Source organism: Podarcis vaucheri (genome assembly GCF_965113315.1).
Source record: "Podarcis vaucheri genome assembly, chromosome: 3".
Taxonomy (NCBI): Eukaryota; Metazoa; Chordata; class Lepidosauria; order Squamata; family Lacertidae; genus Podarcis; species Podarcis vaucheri.
In genome coordinates this window covers 58,702,880-58,722,421 of record NC_138761.1, presented here as the reverse complement: position 1 = coordinate 58,722,421, position 19,542 = coordinate 58,702,880, and the positions used below count along the sequence as shown (strand labels likewise).

General features: G+C 41.6%; 2 protein-coding genes across 2 annotated transcripts in view; both read left to right on the top strand.

Annotated features, from left to right (window-relative positions):
* The first annotated feature begins 261 nt into the window (after nt 1–261).
* Nucleotides 262–7,843, top strand: LOC309528075 (damage-control phosphatase ARMT1-like). The gene is made up of 5 exons (XM_082215300.1): nt 262–512; nt 1,722–1,827; nt 3,026–3,261; nt 4,881–5,046; nt 6,669–7,843. The coding sequence occupies exons 1-5, from the start codon at nt 457–459 to the stop codon at nt 7,428–7,430; spliced, it is 1,326 nt and encodes a 441-aa protein (XP_082071426.1). The 5' UTR covers nt 262–456; the 3' UTR covers nt 7,431–7,843.
* A 7,228-nt stretch (nt 7,844–15,071) lies between these two features.
* The window catches only part of CCDC170 (coiled-coil domain containing 170), a 42,033-nt gene continuing 37,562 nt past the window's right edge, over nt 15,072–19,542 (top strand). The window contains exon 1 of the mRNA XM_082215224.1: nt 15,072–15,297. Coding sequence (XP_082071350.1) covers nt 15,178–15,297 — 120 coding nt within the window. The 5' untranslated portion in view covers nt 15,072–15,177. The remainder of the gene's footprint in view (nt 15,298–19,542) is intronic.

The following is a 19,542-nucleotide window of genomic DNA, read 5'->3' as shown; positions in this document are numbered from 1 at the left end:
ACACAAGAATCCTAACTACCTTCTGCAGCTTACTTTTTAAGAATAGCTCCCTCTCCCCGCCCGCCCACTTCGCGTCTCTTCGCTCCGCAGCTACTCAGCGCCAAGGATCCGAGGCGCAAGCCAGCTGTGCCCGGTCCTAGTGAGGGCGGAAGAGGACAGAAGATAGTCTCACAGGGGAATGCGCGCGCATCTCGAATAGCCACTCAGAACGAGACCAGTGCCCTTTTTTCCTTTTCCCGAGAGCGGGGGGAGGAGGAGGCTCCTCCGCTCCTCTACATCAACCCCGCCCCCCGCCCCTCTTCTCTGCCTCCTTACCGAAGGAGCTGCTTCGCTCTGCTCCCTTTCTAAGGCCGCTGCGCGAGGGAACGCAGCCGCGGACCAATGAGAACAGGCGTTGCTTGGGAAAGCGCCTAGCTGCGCCGGGTGGCGTGCCGGGAAGGCGCCGCAGTGAGCAAAATGGCGACGCCGGTGGCGGCAACTTTGCCGCCTCAGCTCGCGGGCAAGTTCAAGGGGTGCGTCCCGCCGCCGCCGCTGCTTCGTCGGGGCTGTGCGAAATGGGGCTGGGAGAGGGAGCTTGTGTCCAGGTCTCTTCCAGGGTCTTCCTCCCGCTCTTACCAAGACCCTGAGCTCCTTTGCTTTGGGCACAAGGCCGGTGTCCAAAGTCTCCTTTTTCGCGCAAGGCTTTAATAAGATTTTATCTTAAATCAATTTTCCATGCTCCTTGACTAGCAAGAGCATCGTAAGCGTTTTCTCTCTCATGGCATAAATTCCATTGTGTTCAACAGGACTTTTATTAGTATATTCCCCCCACACCCCCAGACCGGGTTTGAAAGCGGCTTGCACAAATGACAACAAGGCGGATGAAATATGGAAAGCTAAAAACTTGCAAAAATGATCTTTAAAAAATAATTAAAGTGTAAGGGAATAGAAAAACGAATCGTATTAGAATACTGTACAGATGATAAAAACAACTTCGTATATAAGAGATGGAGGGAGCATGGAGTGACAGTTGGGAAATGACAGTTGGATGAAGGAAATGAAGGGCTCTTCCATACAGCAGTGTGCTGTGGATTCTGTGCTCCTTACCTGAATCCTCACAGCTACATCAAAATGTACCATGGTATTTCCCTATTTAACGTGAATTTATGGTATTTGTGGAAAATCCAATAGTGGTTTGTTTTTTTCATTCTCCAGAAACTGCTATGTGGAAGTGTCCAATAACAGTTTAGGATGCTAATAGTTCTAATCCTGACCTGATGACTGGTAGGGTAGCCAACAGTAGGTAAAGCTAATGACAAGGGGGACCAACTATTCCTACTTTTGTACCCATTCTCCTCACTTCCAAACTCCACAAAGGAAGCACTGAGGCTAAGGAAGATGAAACTGACAACCAGGTCCACCCCCTAGGCTGGCTATGTTAGAAGGCAGGAGCCAAAAGAGGATGATACGACAATGCTCTTAACAGGCCAACCAACCCTACTGTGATGTGTATTTAGGACTGTAGCCTGGAGCTACAGTGTTCTGAAGCATACGATCTATGCAGTTTAATGTTTCTTTATAACTGTTTTTAGTTGTACGTTTTAATTTATGCTGTGAGCCACTTTGGGTCCTACACAGGGAGAAAGTTGTGATTTTAAAAATATTTAAATCCTAAGAAAAGGATACATTACAATATAAATACATTTAGATATTATATAGATATAATATTTTGTTCTTCATAGATCCTTTGCATACAATACAATTAAAGACAAGCTGCCAGTAATCCTGACTAGAGTTATCAATAATCTGGAGCAACATAAAAATGAATTCTTTGAAGAACATGGTGAAGTAAGAAATCAGTATATTTGACCTTTTCTCTCTTGATATTTTATTGGAAATCTTAGGTCTACCCGTACCTTTTGAGAATTGTTTCAAATGCCTAGAGAACATCAGATTTCATTTGAGCATGTGAAGAGCCATGCTAGATCAGACTAGAGATCTGTCTTATCCAGCATTATGCTTCTCCAGTGGCAAACTAGATACAATGAAGGGAATAGGCATCTTCCACTGTCTTTCACTATCAACTGGCTTGCAGTAGCATAGCTGCTTCTGAACATGGAGGTTCTCTGTAGCCATTGTTACTATTAGATAGTGATAAGACTTTTCCGCCCCGTGAATTTGCCATTCCCATTCAAGCCATTTAACTTTTGGCAGTCACATATTGTGCACAGTGATATCAATAAAATATGCTTTGTGTGAACAAGCATTTTCTTTTGTCCTGAATCTGCTGCCAGTTATTTTCATTGGCCTTAAGTTTTTAACTTTGAGACCATGCTGGGGGTTCCAGTCACAAAATGGCTACCATGGGAGGTGTAATATAGCAACATGACTGCTATGGGAGTGGCCATGGCATAACACAAAATTAAGGATAAAATAACACTGAAACTTCCCAGGACTGCATACCTAATCTGTTGAAGTTTTGCACACGAGGCAGAAGCAGGAAAAGGACATTTAGGGAGGTAGAAGCAGTGTCTCTTTAAGACCCTGTGGATTCCTATTACCTAGTGCACAAATCACAGCTCTGACTTCACTCATCAGCTAAAAACACCTGACAGGTAGAAGCAGCCAGGTTTGCTCATTTCACAGAAATTGCTTAGAAGTGTATCTATACATTTTCCATTATAACTTACCATGTCTAGGGGCACCAGTTAAAGTCTTTCAGGCACCACTATGCTCCATGAGCACAGGGATGGCAGCCCTGGTCTTAGAAATTTGTTTCTAACTCTTAAATCACATTTACTTGATTAACATCCAGGATCACAGACAGGTTAGCAATGCCAATGCTCATTCAGCTTAATTCAAATACTATGTTGTTTGTTATGTTCCCTGCTCTGAGAGCTATGTCATCTGGATTTACACTTTTTATAGCTGTTCTGGTCCTTAAAGCACTGTATTTATCAAATAAGATTTGTTTTTTGTGGGGGAAAAGTAAGTTTTATCAACACACACATTTGATTGAAAATATTTATTTCCTACTTTATTTTAGAAAGGTATTGAAGCAGCGAAGAAAGTTATAGTCCTTCTGACCAAGTTACGAGATGAGCTGCAGGCAGACAAGCCACTGACTGCCTTGAATGATAGCCTCCCTGACACCACTCTGTGGAACCAGTGCTTAGAATATCATCAAAAATTATCAGATGGACCACCAAGCTGGTTTCAGTCTCCTTGGCTATATACAGAGTGTTATATGTATCGTAGAATTCATGAGGCACTCGCTCAGAAGTAAGTACATAGGTTTATATATCAGATAGTAAGCAGTGGCGAGCATAACACATCCATAAAACAACACAAAGATAGTTTGCCAGCAGCAAACTGCATATCACTGGACAGTTGAGTTATGTTATATAGCAGAAAAGTACCAATGGTGCTTGCTTAATAGTAATAGGCAAGGAGTTCCACAACCTAGGTGCAATCATGCTTAAATGCCTTTTGTCTTGTAGAAGCAACACAAACATGGAACCCTTAGCTGCATCTCCAACTTAAAATATCAGGTATATGGGGAAAGGTGGTTCCTCATGTCAGCTGATTCCAAGCTGTTTAGGTCTTTATATACTAACAGTAAAACTGTGAATTTGGCCTGGTAGGCTATAGTCAGCCAAGATAGGTTTTTAAACAGGCTTTCCATCAGCAGCACACAACTCTTATCAAGTGGAGAGTGACGCCTTCATCCCAGTGGTTCCCCTTTATCACATACACAGCACAAGACAACGACCTATCCCCTCCACAAGCAGCATATGAAATATGACTAACCTGACCCAACAACCCTCACACTCACAAACAAACCATCCTGAAACCAACTGAATGCAACCAACCAGGCTCTGGACCCTCTCTCGCAATGCCAATAAAAATTAAATGTACAAATAAAAGCTCTACCCATGTGATGCTGACATGATAACATACACAAATGCTATGCAATAGAACAAAATACAGTTATACCTCGGTTACAGATAGGTAGCCGTGTTGGTCTGCCATAGTCAAAATAAAAAATTCCTTCCAGTAGCTACTGGAATTTTTTATTTTAGTTATACCTCGGGTTACAGATGCTTCAGGTTGCTTTTTTTTGGGTTACGGACTGCCGAAACCCAGAAGTACTGGAACGGGTTACCTCTGGGTTTCAGCAGTCGCGCATGCACAGAAGCACTAAATCGTGCTATGCGCAGAAGCGCCGAATCACAACCCGTGCATGTGCAGATCCGCCGCTGTGGGTTGCGAATGTGCATCCCGAACGGATTACGTTCGCAACCTGAGCATCCACTGTAACGTTATCGTTCCACCTCTCCCCTATCTTTCCCCCCAACTGCATTTCTAGAATGACAGTGTCTCATACACAATGTAAATGAACTGTGAAAAAGGCTCTATAAATCAGAAATGGAGATGCTATATGTACTTTTCCCCATTTATTTGTTTGTTTTGTAACACAAGAAAATCTCTTTAAAAAAAAAAGAGGAAGTGACCACACTACTCTCTCCTTGAGGACACCTGGGACCCTTATACAGAGAACTGTGAGCTACATTCTGAACCTATCCTGTCAAGAGAGCTTGAACACATTGCTGCAAGCACTGTGTCTGTGGGTGTAGTGGGGGGGGAACTGCCCCCGCCGAGCAAGTAAATCAATAAAAATACTTAACTAACCGAGGTTCTGCCCCCCCATAAATCCTCGCTACACCCATGACTGTGTCCACATCTTCAGGCCCCATCAGCTTACATTGATCCCACAGCACCATACTAGACATGACATACTACAGTCTCAGCAGAGACTGCAACGGCTATGGGAGAAAGTTTTTGGCATTTAGTGATGTCAAAGACTAATGCATTATTATTTTTCTATCCCTTCTGTTTAGTCCACCCATCAGTGACTATGATGTATTTAAAAAAGAAAAGGATCATGGTTTCTTTGAATCTCAGGAAGCTATTATTGTTTTAAGCACCTATCTACAAGAGCTGTTGAAAAACATAAAGGGCCTAGATGAAAAATCCCTGAAGGAAGAATTTTTGAAGCTGCTACAGGTAAAATTGGTAGTACTTTTTGTTTAAATAATTTATCTGTTGCACATATTCTGTAATGTTAAAATCCAGTTTAAATATCTAGTTTCAAATATGACCTAATGGAAACCATTAGTGATAATATGTTCAGAAACTATTCAGGCCATCAGAATCATTTTAAGTGAGTTCCTGTCCTATAAACCTCAGTTACTACTGAGACCCAGAAACAAGCATGACAAATGACCTGGAATAATACATGGAACCCCCAGTCAGTTCCATGCACATAGTGGATTTAACAACTAAGGCAAAAATATTTTTATGGAGAGTTTCTGGCATTTATTCTCAAGTCATACACATACCTTCCTATGATGATTCTTCAGAAAACAGTACATCAATTATTATCGTTAGCTTGCTTTTTGTTTTTGTAGTTTGCCAAACTATTAATTCATAGGTATTGATCTCTCCTTTGCCAAAACCTGATTAGGGCATGCTGCCAAAAATATTGCTACAGCTTTTACTGTGAGAGAGAAGGTTCAGAAAGTTTCTACAACATTTAAAGGCCTCTCCAAAATGAAATAGGGCTACAGGAAGGCACATATGTTTGATGGGGATGATGGAAGTTAGAAGTCAAACATTGGGAGGGCCACAGGTTCCCCATCCCTTCTTAGCTAAATCAGGAGTCTGCTTTATACTGAGAGATTAATTATATAACCCATCTGCAGAAAACTGCTAAATGCATAAGCAGAAACTATATTAATTACACTTTGGCCTCAACTTTTCTGTAACATCACTTGTTAAAGATAAAGGGACCCCTGACCATTAGGTCCAGTCGTGACTGACTCTGGGGTTGCGGCACTCATCTCGATTTATTGGTGTACAGCTCATCTCGATTTATTGGGAGCATTGGTGTACAGCTTCCGGGTCATGTGGCCAGCATGACTATGCCGCTTCTAGCGAACCAGAGCAGCACATGGAAATGCCATTTACTTTCCTGCCGGAGGGGTACCTATTCATCTACTTGCACTCTGACGTGCTTTCTAACTGCTGGAGCAGTTGGCAGGAGCAGGGACTGAGCAACGGGAGCTCACCCCGTTGTGGGGATTCGAACCACCGACCTTCTGATCAGCAAGTCCTAGGCTCTGTGGTTTGCGTCCCAACATCACTTGTTAGTATTCAATAAAAACCAATTTATTGGTTTAGTTATGTTCTTTCACTAACAGGTGTTTCATACATAACACATTAGAAGGAGGAAGGAGAACTGGAGGGTCACATTGGCCCCCTGAGCCTGAGGTTCCCTGGCTTAGTGGATTGGAACCTGACAGAACAGTAAGTGTGTCTTGGCAGAGAAACTGCTACTTCCTAAGCCTGTTCAAGGTCAAAAGAAGTGGATTAATTCTCATTTTTCTTACATTTCTTATTAAATTTTATTAATATTATACTTGCCTCTTGGGAATTAACCCACTGCCTTTTCACATTGGTTTCAATGGAAGTAAAAAGAAATACTCCAATTCTGACCTACTTTCTCCTGTTACAACAAGCAGAACTCTCAGTAGTCCCTCAACTGCAGTCCTCGAAGATGCACTTGGTATATAGTAGAGCAAGGATCACTTGGCTTACAGATTAAGGTGTACTTTTTCCTTCTTTAGGTTTCTCTGTGGGGTAATAAGTGTGACCTGTCAATGTCAGCTGGGGCAGATAATTCTCAGAAGTCTGACCCATTACTGTCTGTGGAAGAGTTAAAACCTTTTCTCTTGGTGGATCACATGGAAATGCTTTGGTCACTGCTTATAAACAAAAAGAACATGAATAAGCAGACTACTAGACTTGACATAGTCCTGGATAATGCTGGTTTTGAACTTACTGCTGACCTTATACTGGCCGACTTCTTGTTATCCTCCAAATTAGCTACTGAAATTCATTTCCATGGGAAAAGCATCCCATGGTATGTCTCAGATACTACAAGGCGTGACCTGAATTGGACAATTAAGCAAATGCAGGCAGCTAATCACAAGGGGATGTCTAGGTGTGGTGTCTGCTGGGAGGGCTATTTGAAAAATGGTGCTTGGATTTTTTATGATCACTTGTTCTGGACCTCACCACATGAATATTGTAGGATGGCTCAAGTGGCTCCTGATTTGTACAGTGAATTGCAGAAGTCAAATTTAATTATTTTTAAAGGTGATTTGAACTACAGAAAGTTGATAGCTGATCGGAAGTGGGAATTCACAGTGCCGTTCCATCAAGCCTTGAACAATTTTCACCCTGCCCCTCTCTGTAGCTTAAGAACGCTAAAATGTGATATCCAGGTTGGGCTGAAACCTGGGCAAGGTGAACAACTTACTAAAACTGAACCTGAATGGATGATCATTGGGAAATATGGAATAATTCAGTTTGATGCTGCTTCATGATTGGCTTGTGTAAAGCATTGCACGGTTCATGAACACTGTTTATGATGTTTAAGATTATGATGTTTAAGATTGGAAGGTTTACTGGGGTTCAATATTAATGTTATTTATTTTCTTCTACAGATCTTCATATTTTTTAAAGTTGTGTGCAATTGTGAAAGTTTACAAACGCTTTCCTGTTATTCTTAAAGTATCAGAACCATCTTAAAGGCTATCTTTCCTCTATTCTTAAAATATTTTTGGATAGGGTCAAGAGGTGCGTGTTTTAATGGTTTGCCTGCATCTGTCCTCTTATACTGTTTTAGTTATTACAGTATAGCACTTTGCCTTGTGTTGTATGTTACATTTACAGTTCTTTAGCAGACGTTTTTATAGCTGCTTTGGACAAAATCTAATAAAATAACACATGTAAATAAGCATCTCAATAATTTATTCAGTATAACAGCTGCATGCATTGGTCAACAGTAGCTTAAAGCAGAAATGAGGAATCTGTGGCCCTTCCCGATGTTCTTGAGACTCCAACTCTTATCAGCCCCAATGTTAAGAATTGATTGGAGTTAGACAACCATAGCTTCCCCATCCGTGGATTAAAGAAACAGGAGAGGGAGTGTTCTGGATGGCTCTGGATGATAATTAGGATACATTCAAATCCAATTTCAGGCCCATGTTTGGGATGGAAACAATGTCTATTTAAGGCAACCTCTCAAAATCACAATAGCTATTTTCCAACAGACGTATACCTTGCATTTAGATCCTCAAAATCCTTGAATCTTTACCATTCCTGGTGTGTAAAAAAAAATTCTATTCCAAAGCCTGTGGTTGTCTTTCAATTAGATTTTTGCCCCATCATATTCAAAGACATAAAATTATGTCACCATTTAGCTTTGGAGCTAGCCACACACCCATTGTATTTGTTGTGGCATTTAATATATGTATTATCCATCATTACTTTATAGGGACAACACACGATCAAACTAGATGAGATACAAAATGCTAATTAGAAGCCACACCAGCAGCAAGAGAACATGATTGCCAACAAGATCACAACATGCAGAGCGGAGGTTTAACTTTAACCCATTTTTTCTTAACCACAAGCCTTATGAAAAAAATTAAGTTATTAGCTGAGCTTTTCTCCTAAGTCTAATAGCTCTGTGTCTGTTTTTCATTAGGATTGTGTTGGAAGATGAAAATATGGAATCTCTCCTTCCTGCATATTGTGGCCCTGATGAAAATTGTGTATGTGTATTGTGTATGTGTGTTTGCTATATATTTATATTTAAAATTGATATTGTAGGCAAGAACATAAACATACGTGTGACCACTTTTTCTTTGGCCCACAGCAGACACCAGGGGTGTTCAGGGGTACTGAGCACCTGTTGGAGAGCCATACATTCCCTGTATCTGACAGTTTTTGTACCAGTGTCCCATACACCAGCATCACTAGACTACAGTTAAATCATACCATTATAATAAGAACTTTCAGGTGTTGGTACAGTTTCTTATTATGCTACCAATGTACAAGACACGTTACAGAGTCCTGTAGACTGAACAAAAGGTCTCACTTTGCCAAATAATGTGAATTTTGGCATCAAAAGCCATTTTTATTTGTAGACTTGCTGCTCCTCACAATGCATACAAAATACACATAAAGTATATGGTTTCAGTGTATTACACGTGTTCATCTGTGTATGAGGTCTCATAGTAGTTTACAGGTTTAAGAATTACTGATGCAGCATAGGATAAATGCATGCAGAAGTGATAACAACACAAAGAATATATACATATTCAGACATGTCAGAAGCCAAGTCACAGTTTCTCTGTGTTACTGTAGGTTTTGTGCTTAGCAAATGCTAGAATCTTTTATGTTCTCTAGAAATAGAGGCAATTAAATAGAATGCATTTTCAACGTTTTAGTCTGAAAATGCAGTACTTTTCTTAGCTCAAAAGCTTGATCTTCCTGATGATAACATCTCTATTCATGCAATGTAGTGGTAGTAAAAACATACTAATTGTATCTGCTCCCCTCCCTCTTTCTGAAGATCTTCTATAAACAAGATTCTACATATGTTACGGGTAGAATGCCAGTTTGTAATAAATCTTGGGTACATGGATATTTGGTAGTCAGCAAAAAAACCTCTAATCTATCTAACATCCTGTCCAAAGTTCTGGCGATTATCATAGACAAGGCAAAGTGGTCCACAAGAAGAACAAAGGCTTTGTTCCCTCCTTTCTCTTTTTATTAATAGGAGTGAGTTCTCCTTTTGGAAAGGAAATTGGCACACTTTAAAAAGCTGGTTAAAATATATCTAAAGAGGGTCATGAAAATCCCACACTCCCACTACTGATAAATAATTAGAAAATGAGTAGTGGACTCTAGTGGAAGCTTGCCCAAGTAGAAAACTTAAATTGTTTTCTAAGTTTCCACAAAAGGATTAAAGGCTTATCTGAGATTTTTACTAAGTGTTCTGGATTTTACAAACCTTTACCAGTAGACTTTTATGGGCTGAAATATGATTTCTAAGGGAGATGGCCTAGAAGTCTAATGAATTTCATAAGCTGGCCTCAGTTCTAACTAGTTAATTGTAATTGGGAATAGAAGCTGAATTCTTTAGCAGTTGGCACTTTAAGATCCCAATTTTTGGCGTATTAAGTTAAAAGACATGATTTGGGAGGACAAGGTAGGATATCAATCATGAAAATTGTTATTATTTGAAACACTGTTTCATGCCATCAGTTCTCTCCTTACCTACTTAGCAAGGTAAAATGTACCAGCCTAATTTTCAGTTTGGATTCAGCAGTTTGTAAAACAGAAAGCCTCCATTCAGTGTATTAGTAGGTTCTCCAATTCAATTCATCCATTCGAGTCCACTTCATTTTCTCTACCTCCTCTCCCCAGACCCCACTTCACTAGCAGGAATTCAAACAATGGGTATACCTTCATACCCCCTTTATAAAAGTAGATGAAATGTGAGGGCACGGTAGCCCCTCCAGAGTGGATAAATTACAGACAAATAAATCCAGAAGTTCCATTGCTGATTAAATACCTTAAAGGATTACTCTCTAATTAATATATATATAAAGAAAGAACTGTATGAAATTTGCAAGAAATAGCATCCCTTCTGGGGACATTATTCCTGCCAAATTTCAGAAGGATAGCTGCAGTGGCTTTCCTGAAAGGGCAAGGTTCATCAGTCTGAAAATTGCAGGCGTAAGGAAAGGTAAGAAATGTGCCAGATTTCAGGCAAAGAAATCCAGGATCATTTGTGCTAGGTACAAGCTTTATGTGTTAGTCACAGCAGGGGTGGGGAATTTTTTTCAGCCCAAGGGCCACATTCCATTTTGGGCGATCTTCGGGGGCCACCTGTTAGAGATGGAGGCAAAAGTGGAGCAATTGATGTGATGTGCTATTATAGCAGTCTTCAGATATCTGAAGACTCGTTCCCTACTGCTCCAGAGGGCAAAACAAGAACCAATGGTGGAAACTGCAGAAAAGCAGATTTCAGATAAACATTAGGACAGGGGTAGTTAACCTGTGGCCCTCCAGGTGGTGTAGGATTCCAGTTTCCATCATACCCAGCCAGCATTTCCAATAGTTGGGAATTGCAGTCCAACAACATCTGAAAGGCCAGCCATCCCTGCACTAGGATAAACTTTCCCAAGGTAGAAATTGTTCAACAATGAAACTGACTGCATAGGGAGAAGTGCTTTCCTTTGCTGGAACTATTTATGTTAAAAGGACAGCCGTCTGGACAGCCGTCTGTCAGCAATGTCTGTCAACTATACTGTGGTTGCATCACTGCAGCCTGCATTTAGAAGAGAATTTGGTTTAAAAACCTTCAAGCTTCCTTCTAACTCTTATTTTTTTTTGCTCCCTGGAATATCTATGATGCTGCTCTCCTTTTAAAATGTTTAAGCATTTAATATATTTACATTTTTATCATTAAAAACAATGAAACAGGAAAACAGGATATAATATTTTAAAAGAAAGAATAAAGAAGAGCAGCCATTTGTCATCAAAGCTCTAAACTTAGGGCTGTTTCATACCTGTTTCATACTGCAGTTTCTTGAAGATGGACTTCTGGCAAGTGATGGGCTGCACCTCACAACGGTTGGGAGAAATGTTTTTGCCAAAAATCTCAGAAACCTCATCAGGAGGGCTTTAAACTGACTAATGTGGGGGAGGGAGACAGTGCTCCTGAAGGTAGGAGTCTTATCAATTAATGAAGATGATCATCCAAATGTCATAGACCAAATGGAGCAAACAGCACGCGGACCTAGTGGTGGGAGGAAAAAATCATTAAATAAGAGACACGGGGGAATGATTAATGGACTTCGATGTCTGTACACTAATGCGCAAAGCATGGGAAATAAACAAGATGAGCTTGAGCTCTTAGTACAGCAAACTAAATATGACATAATAGGCATCACTGAAACCTGGTGGGATAAGTCCCACGATTGGAATGTAATAATGGGGGGATACAATCTATTTCAGAGATACAGACCAGACAAGAAAGGAGGAGGAGTGGCGTTATATGTCAAGGATGTGTATACCTCTGAAGAGATCCAAGATTTAGATCCTCAAAGCCAAAGTGAGAGCATTTGGGTCAAAATTAAAGGAGAGAAGAATAACAGAGACCTCATTGTGGGAGTTTACTATAGATCCCCAAGCCAAACGGAGGGCATAGATGATGCCTTCCTGGAACAGATGGCCAAGCATGCAAAAGGAAGGGAGATAGTAGTAATGGGGGACTTCAATTACCCGGATATTTGTTGGACGTCAAACTCAGCCAAGAGCATAAGGTCAAACAGATTCCTCACTGGCCTTGCAGACAACTTCATTGTCCAGAAAGTGGGAGAAGCAACAAGAGGAACAGCCATTTTAGATCTGGTCCTAACCAATGTTGATGACCTGGTTAGTGGGGTAGAAGTGGAAGGATCATTAGGCGCGAGTGATCATGCTCTTCTGAAGTTTACTATACAGCGGAAAGGAGCAGCCAAGCATACTAGGACTCAATTTCTTGACTTTAAGAAAGCCGACTTCATAAAACTTAGGGAAGTGCTGGGTGAGATCCCATGGACAACAATACTAAAAGGAAAGGGAGTTCATGATGGCTGGGAGTTTGTTAAGAGGGAGATAGTAAAAGCACAACGTCAGGCAATACCAATGAGACGGAAACATGGAAGGTGCCTAAAGAAGCCAGGGTGGCTATCTAAAGAACTTTTAACTGAATTAAGATTAAAAAAGGATGTGTACAAAAAATGGAAAAGGGGGGAAACCACCAAAGAGGAATTCAAACAAATAGCCAGCACGTGTAGACACAAAGTCAGAAAAGCTAAAGCACAGAATGAACTCAGGCTTGCTAGAGAGGTTAAAAGCAACAAAAAAGGCTTTTATGGGTATGTTCGTAGCAAAAGGAAGAACAAAGAAACAGTGGGGTCACTCAGAGGAGAAGATGGTGAAATACAAACAGGGGACACAGAAAGGGCTGAACTCCTCAATGCCTTCTTTGCCTCAGTCTTCTCCGATAAAGAAAACAATGCCCGGCCTGAAGAATTTGTCGCAAATGATTCAGCAAAGGAAACACAGCCCAGAATAACAAAGGAGATAGTACAAGAATATTTGGCTAGTTTAGATGTATTCAAGTCTCCAGGGCCAGATGAACTGCATCCAAGAGTATTAAAAGAACTGGCAGATGTGATCTCAGAACCACTGGCAGTCATCTTTGAGAATTCCTGGAGAACAGGCGAAGTCCCGGCAGACTGGAGGAGGGCAAATGTTGTCCCTATTTTCAAAAAGGGGAAAAGAGAGGACCCAAATAATTACCGCCCAGTCAGTCTGACATCAATACCAGGGAAGATTCTGGAGCAGATCATTAAGCAAACAGTCTGTGAGCACCTAGAAAGGAATGCTGTGATTACCAATAGTCAGCATGGATTTCTGAAAAATAAGTCATGTCAGACTAACCTGATCTCGTTTTTTGACAGAATTACAAGCCTGGTAGATGAAGGGAACGCAGTGGATGTTGCCTACCTTGATTTCAGCAAGGCATTTGACAAGGTGCCCCATGATATTCTTGTAAAGAAGCTGGTAAAATGCGGTCTTGACTATGCTACCACTCAGTGGATTTGTAACTGCCTGACTGACCGAACCCAAAGGGTGCTCATCAATGGTTCCTCTTCATCCTGGAGAAGAGTGACTAGTGGGGTGCCACAGGGTTCTGTCTTGGGCCCGGTCTTATTCAACATCTTTATCAACGACTTGGATGATGGACTCAAGGGCATCCTGATCAAATTTGCAGATGACACCAAACTGGGAGGGGTGGCTAACACCCCAGAGGACAGGATCACACTTCAAAACGACCTTGACAGATTAGAGAACTGGGCAAAAACAAACAAGATGAATTTTAACAGGGAGAAATGTAAAGTATTGCACTTGGGCAAAAAAAATGAGAGGCACAAATACAAGATGAGTGACACCTGGCTTGAGAGCAGTACATGTGAAAAGGATCTAGGAGTCTTGGTTGACCACAAACTTGACATGAGCCAACAGTGTGACGCGGCAGCTAAAAAAGCCAATGCAATTCTGGGCTGCATCAATAGGAGTATAGCATCTAGATCAAGGGAAGTAATAGTGCCACTGTATTCTGCTCTGGTCAGACCACACCTGGAGTACTGTGTCCAGTTCTGGGCACCACAATTCAAGAAGGACACTGACAAACTGGAACGTGTCCAGAGGAGGGCAACCAAAATGGTCAAAGGCCTGGAAACGATGCCTTATGAGGAACGGCTAAGGGAGCTGGGCATGTTTAGCCTGGAGAAGAGGAGGTTAAGGGGTGATATGATAGCCATGTTCAAATATATAAAAGGATGTCACATAGAGGAGGGAGAAAGGTTGTTTTCTGCTGCTCCGGAGAAGCGGACACGGAGCAATGGATCCAAACTACAAGAAAGAAGATTCCACCTAAACATTAGGAAGAACTTCCTGACAGTAAGAGCTGTTCGACAGTGGAATTTGCTGCCAAGGAGTGTGGTGGAGTCTCCTACTTTGGAGGTCTTTAAGCAGAGGCTTGACAACCATATGTCAGGAGTGCTCTGATGGTGTTTCCTGCTTGGCAGGGGGTTGGACTCGATGGCCCTTGTGGTCTCTTCCAACTCTATGATTCTATGAAAGAATAAAGAAGAGCAGCCATTTGTCGTCAAAGCTCTAAACTTAGGGCTGTTTCATACCTACGTGTATATACGCCTATAGCACTTAAAGTGTGCATGAAACGCACAAAGAATTTGCTAAGAATACAAGATTTTAAAGCGCAACAATACAATGTGTGGAAAAGGCGTTTCAAATTCTCCCCACCCACCTGCAGGAAATTACAAATTAACTTGCGTTGTTCTAACTCAACCTGTAAACTGTTGGAAGTCATTAAGCCTCGCCAGCTTTTCTGGTGCCACCACCAGCCTAACCTGATACGGAGGACAATGCTTTCCTTGCCCAGTTCCCAAACATTTGGAGGGGAAGAAAAACAAACGTTATTCAGTTGGATAAAATCCAACTTCAAGACCTCTCGCGAGAAGAACTTATCAGCCGTCCCCTCCAATCTACAAGCTATGCAGTGTGTGCCTGTTTCCCTGGAGACCAGCGTCGCTTAGCAAGATTTGTGCTGAGGACGCGGGCGGTCGATTTCCCGGGTAAAGTTCTGATCGAACGTTGGAAGCCGCGCAGCTCAGGTCTAGCGCGTGGCGGCCCCGGGGGAGCATGAGAAGCAGCAGCAGCAGCTCCCGCGGGGGCTCTGCCTCTGCCAGGCTCATCGATGTGACCAGCAACGCGCCGTTGCTGCTGCCACCTGCCTCGGCGGCAGCCTCGCTAAAAGCGGAGGTATGGACCCCCAGCTCCAGTCCTGAGCTACTGGTGCGCGGCTCAGTGCTTTGGGCAGGCCCCGTTCTCTCAAATATAATATTCAGAGTAGGCACCCCCAAACTCGGCCCTCCAGCTTTTTTGGGACTACAACTCCCATCATCCCTAGCTAACACGACCAGTGGTCAGGGATGATGGGAGTTGTAGTCCCAAAACAGCTGGAGGGCCAAGTTTGGGGGTGCCTGATCCAGAGGCAAGGTTTTCTCTTGGTATCGAAAGAGAAATCCTATTAATACATTCCGTTGGTACATGTTGACTATTTACATGAGTAAATGTGTGGTTGCCAGCACCCGCCCTTTCCCTAAATTCAGCAGGTGAAACTTTCCTCATCGCTGAATCTCCGTGGTAGGAAAAGTGGCACCTCCTGAATTTTACTCAGTACACAGCTGTTATAGGCATAGCAGCATCACCAAGAAAAAGACAGAAAGAAAAGGTTTCGACTCCTATCGTGGTACAGTACAAGTTGGGATGTGCTGTAGTTCCCTCTGTGTCGCTGCAGTAGCTCAGATGTGTCCCCTAGCTTGCACTTTGTTTTCCAGTTCCGTTTTTAGACCCTTTATTGATGTCATGGCTGAAGTCCTGTTTTAACTCTGGCCCAGTCTTAAGTGCTGCAAGCCTCTGGTTACGGTGTTTGTCATGTGCCTTGACTATAATTACGCAGGTGGCAGTATTCAACCAAGTTACAGTGATAAAAAATGGTCCGCCCAGTTAGGCACCAGCTCCCATCAGGTACAACTAGTGTGGCCAGTGGTCAGGGATGATAGAAGTTGTAGTGCAGCCACATCTTGAAGGCCACAGGTTCCTGATCCCTGTTTGGACCAACCTTGAAGGTCCTGCTTCAGCTGCTCCTGGCTGAACAGGCAGCAATTGGAGCAGGGTGTTTGCCGTATCAGAGAACATGTCATCCCCCCACCCCATGAATTTTGCTTGGTGCTACACTGTCATTTAGATACTAGAAAGCCATTTTAAGTTCCTGGGACAAATGCTGGTTGGGGTTTTTGCCGCTGTTTTTAACGTCCGTTGTTAAATTGTCAACTATTTTCTTTATATGATCTTTCTAAAAAAGATGATGAGCTACCTTAAGCATTATCACCAGGAACGTGATGTAAATAAAACATTTAAAGCATTGTTAATGCACACAAATGCGCAATGGAGTTGCAGTTGTTCAACATTCAGAACCTACTGCTGAGTCTTTACAAGTTAGAGACCAGAGCCAAATTGGGATACTCAGATGAAGGGTGGTATATAAATATAATAAATAAAAGATAAATACAAACTGCTCACGAATAATAAGGAACAGACTAGAGTGGTACCTCGGGTTACAGGCGCTTCAGGTTACAGACTCTGCTAACCCATAAATAGTACCTCAGGTTAAGAACTTTGCTTCAGGATGAGAACAGAAATCGCACAGCAGCGGCATGGCAACAGCGGGAGGCCCCATTAGCTAAAGATTAAGATCAGTTAATCAGGTTAAGAACAGTTTCAGGTTAAGAACGGACCTCCAGAACAAATTAAGTTCTAACCCAAGGTACCACTGTATAATTTTACACTGTATTTTGTAATGCTTGTTGGGTAAATTACTATATAGGAGAATTCTATATGTTTTTATTTCTCATCAGTATCAAATTGCAAGCATCCTTTTTTTAAAAAAATAAAAAAGTGGTTGCCTAGGATTCTGGGCAAAGGTCTTTCCTAAACTTGCCGCTTGAGACCTATGACCGAAGATGCCAGATGTCTTTCGGTTTTTTTAGAGCAAAACGTGTTCTACAGAAATTCAGAGAGTTAGGCTAAGTACACACTATACAAATAAGCATCTCCCAAGAATCCTGAGTACTGCTGTTTGTTAAGGGTCCTGCGGATTGTAGATCTATGAGGGGTAAACTATAGCTCCCAGGATTCTTTGGGGGAGATGTGCTTTTAGTATATGGTGTGTACACAGCCTTAGTTCACATGTTATATTGGACTCAATAATGTGAGCAATGTAACATGGTTTTGTTTGTAAACTATGAATACAGCTGCTGTAAAGATCTATTACCACATCCACCCCATCATATAAAGCACTGTTACCACTTTAACAGTCATGGCTTCCTCCAAAGAATGCTGGGAACTGTAGTTTGTTCAAGATGCTGACGGCTGTTAGGAGACCCCTAGTTCCCTATCCCAAAGTGGTTTAACAGTCAATCTTCATGCCTATGGAACTCTGGAAATTGTAGCTCCATGAAGGAGTTACTCTGTGTATGGTCTCTGTTTTACTAGCTTACATCTTATGTCACTGATGTGAATGGGTGACTGAATGTTGTCTTAGTCTTCCGTTTGTGTTCCTCTCTTGTTGGAAGAAACCCACACATCATCAACTTGTCTGACCACTCAGTACCTGTTCAGTATAACTTGCTTCATTTGTATTTTTCTTGGACAAGAAAGCTAACTACTAGTAAAAGTTTTGGAAGCAGCAAAAGGGAAGGCCCTCCCTAAAAAGAATTGTTCTGTGTCAGTTCTCAAGGTCTGGTAGCAGATCAATCCATTTCATTTGCTGTTTCATTTCATAGAGCACAGCTGCAGTGTGCCTTGTATGGTATAAAGCACTAAAGATTATTGTTTCAATTATACTTAGGTACAGCTTGGTTATTAAAGCTTATCTTTCCTAATTCAAGGACTAAACTGTTTCTTGTAAAATGCTGCAAGAGGGAGTATTTATCCAAGGTTTTCCTCTTTTCAGTTCTTTATCTTTCATCCAACTCAAGGCTTTGATCTAAAGTTCAGAGAAACCCAGGAAGATTGTTGCTCAAGTTTCTCATAGGACCTTTCCAGATGATGGGGCAAAAGACTAAGATTTCATGTGTAGCATTTTATTTGCACTACACTTATACTGCATATAGTTACAACACCTGTAATGTAATACCCAGTCTCCACATAACATATGGAGACAGGTCACTTTGTGGTTTTCATATGTTCACTTTAACTTATGCTAACCTTTTTCTCTAGAGTCCATAATAATAGTGTATACTGCAAACTCATTGATATTTATAATTAAAATTAGAACTGCAATTGCATCCTCTAAAAAGAAATATCCCACATCATCCAACCGCCTTAGGGACTGCACTCCACATATTTGTAGGGTATACTCCTTAGCCTTTTCTTCTCCTGAAGGGGTCCCACAAAGCACTGGGTACTTTTGTAATAACATATTCTCAGTGCACATGTAATGCAAGCCCAGGAACAAAGTGGAAGCATAATCTTGGAATATGGAAGTAGGAGAGTGAAATACCTAAAATGGATGACAGTCATGGAAGTGGATTCTTCTGTTTGTTTGTTTGTTTGTTTGTCCGTCTACCCACCTACCCACCCACAGGATTTATAGCTCTCTCTTCATTGATACTAAAACCATGATGGGATACAACATAAATGTGAGTTTGTGTGAATGTAACCACATCAGATTTCCATGGGGAAATTCCTTGTTTGAAAGCACCCTTCATGTCAAGATTCTGGATTGACATTCGGTGTTGTTTTTCTCTATATGCAGATAATTACCAGCAGTCCTGGATTCATAAACATACAACAATTGCAAAATTGAGCATATTGATTTATTGGATCTATTGTTCAGTTACAGCAAAAAAACAACAACATCTTTATACATTTTTTATAACAGTAGCAGCCAGACAAAAACAACCAATCCACTTTTTTTTTTTTGCCAGTGAGCAACTACTTATCTCTGTTCTTTCTTCTTTTTTCAGGCTCCCTTCCTCTACAAAGGCAAGGCCTTTTATAGGATTTGTTATTATTTTATAGTAGACAAATTAAGCTCCTCATCTGCACCTTCTAGTAGCAAGTAACGGTTTCCTATTAAGCCTTTGGCATAACCTCCCCATTGTCAAATTTTAAATTGTTAGCTCTTCAGGACAGGAACCTGTTTTCTTGTACACTGTTGCCACAACATTCCTTATTTATTACATTTTAAACCTACTTTTCCTCTAAGGACCTCAAGGTGACATTTATGGTTCTCCCCCCTCTTATTTAATCTCAACAATAACCCTATGAGGTAGCTTAGGCTGAGAAACAGTGGCTGGCCCAAGCTCATCCAGTGAGCTACATAGCTGAATGGGAATTTGAACCCTGGCCTCCCAGTCCCCGGACCAGCACTCTAACCACTACCCCACACTGATTCACTACTGATTATATTCTAAATCCTAAGGGTGTGTTTGCGTGGTT

Bases quoted from the DNA above. Each gene is read 5' to 3' on its own strand.
- LOC309528075 (XM_082215300.1), top strand. From the start codon at position 457: ATGGCGACGCCGGTGGCGGCAACTTTGCCGCCTCAGCTCGCGGGCAAG. The intron at 513-1,721 runs GTGCGTCCCGCC...TGTTCTTCATAG, and splicing joins CTCGCGGGCAAGTTCAAGGG to ATCCTTTGCATACAATACAA. The intron at 1,828-3,025 runs GTAAGAAATCAG...ACTTTATTTTAG, and splicing joins TCTTTGAAGAACATGGTGAA to AAAGGTATTGAAGCAGCGAA.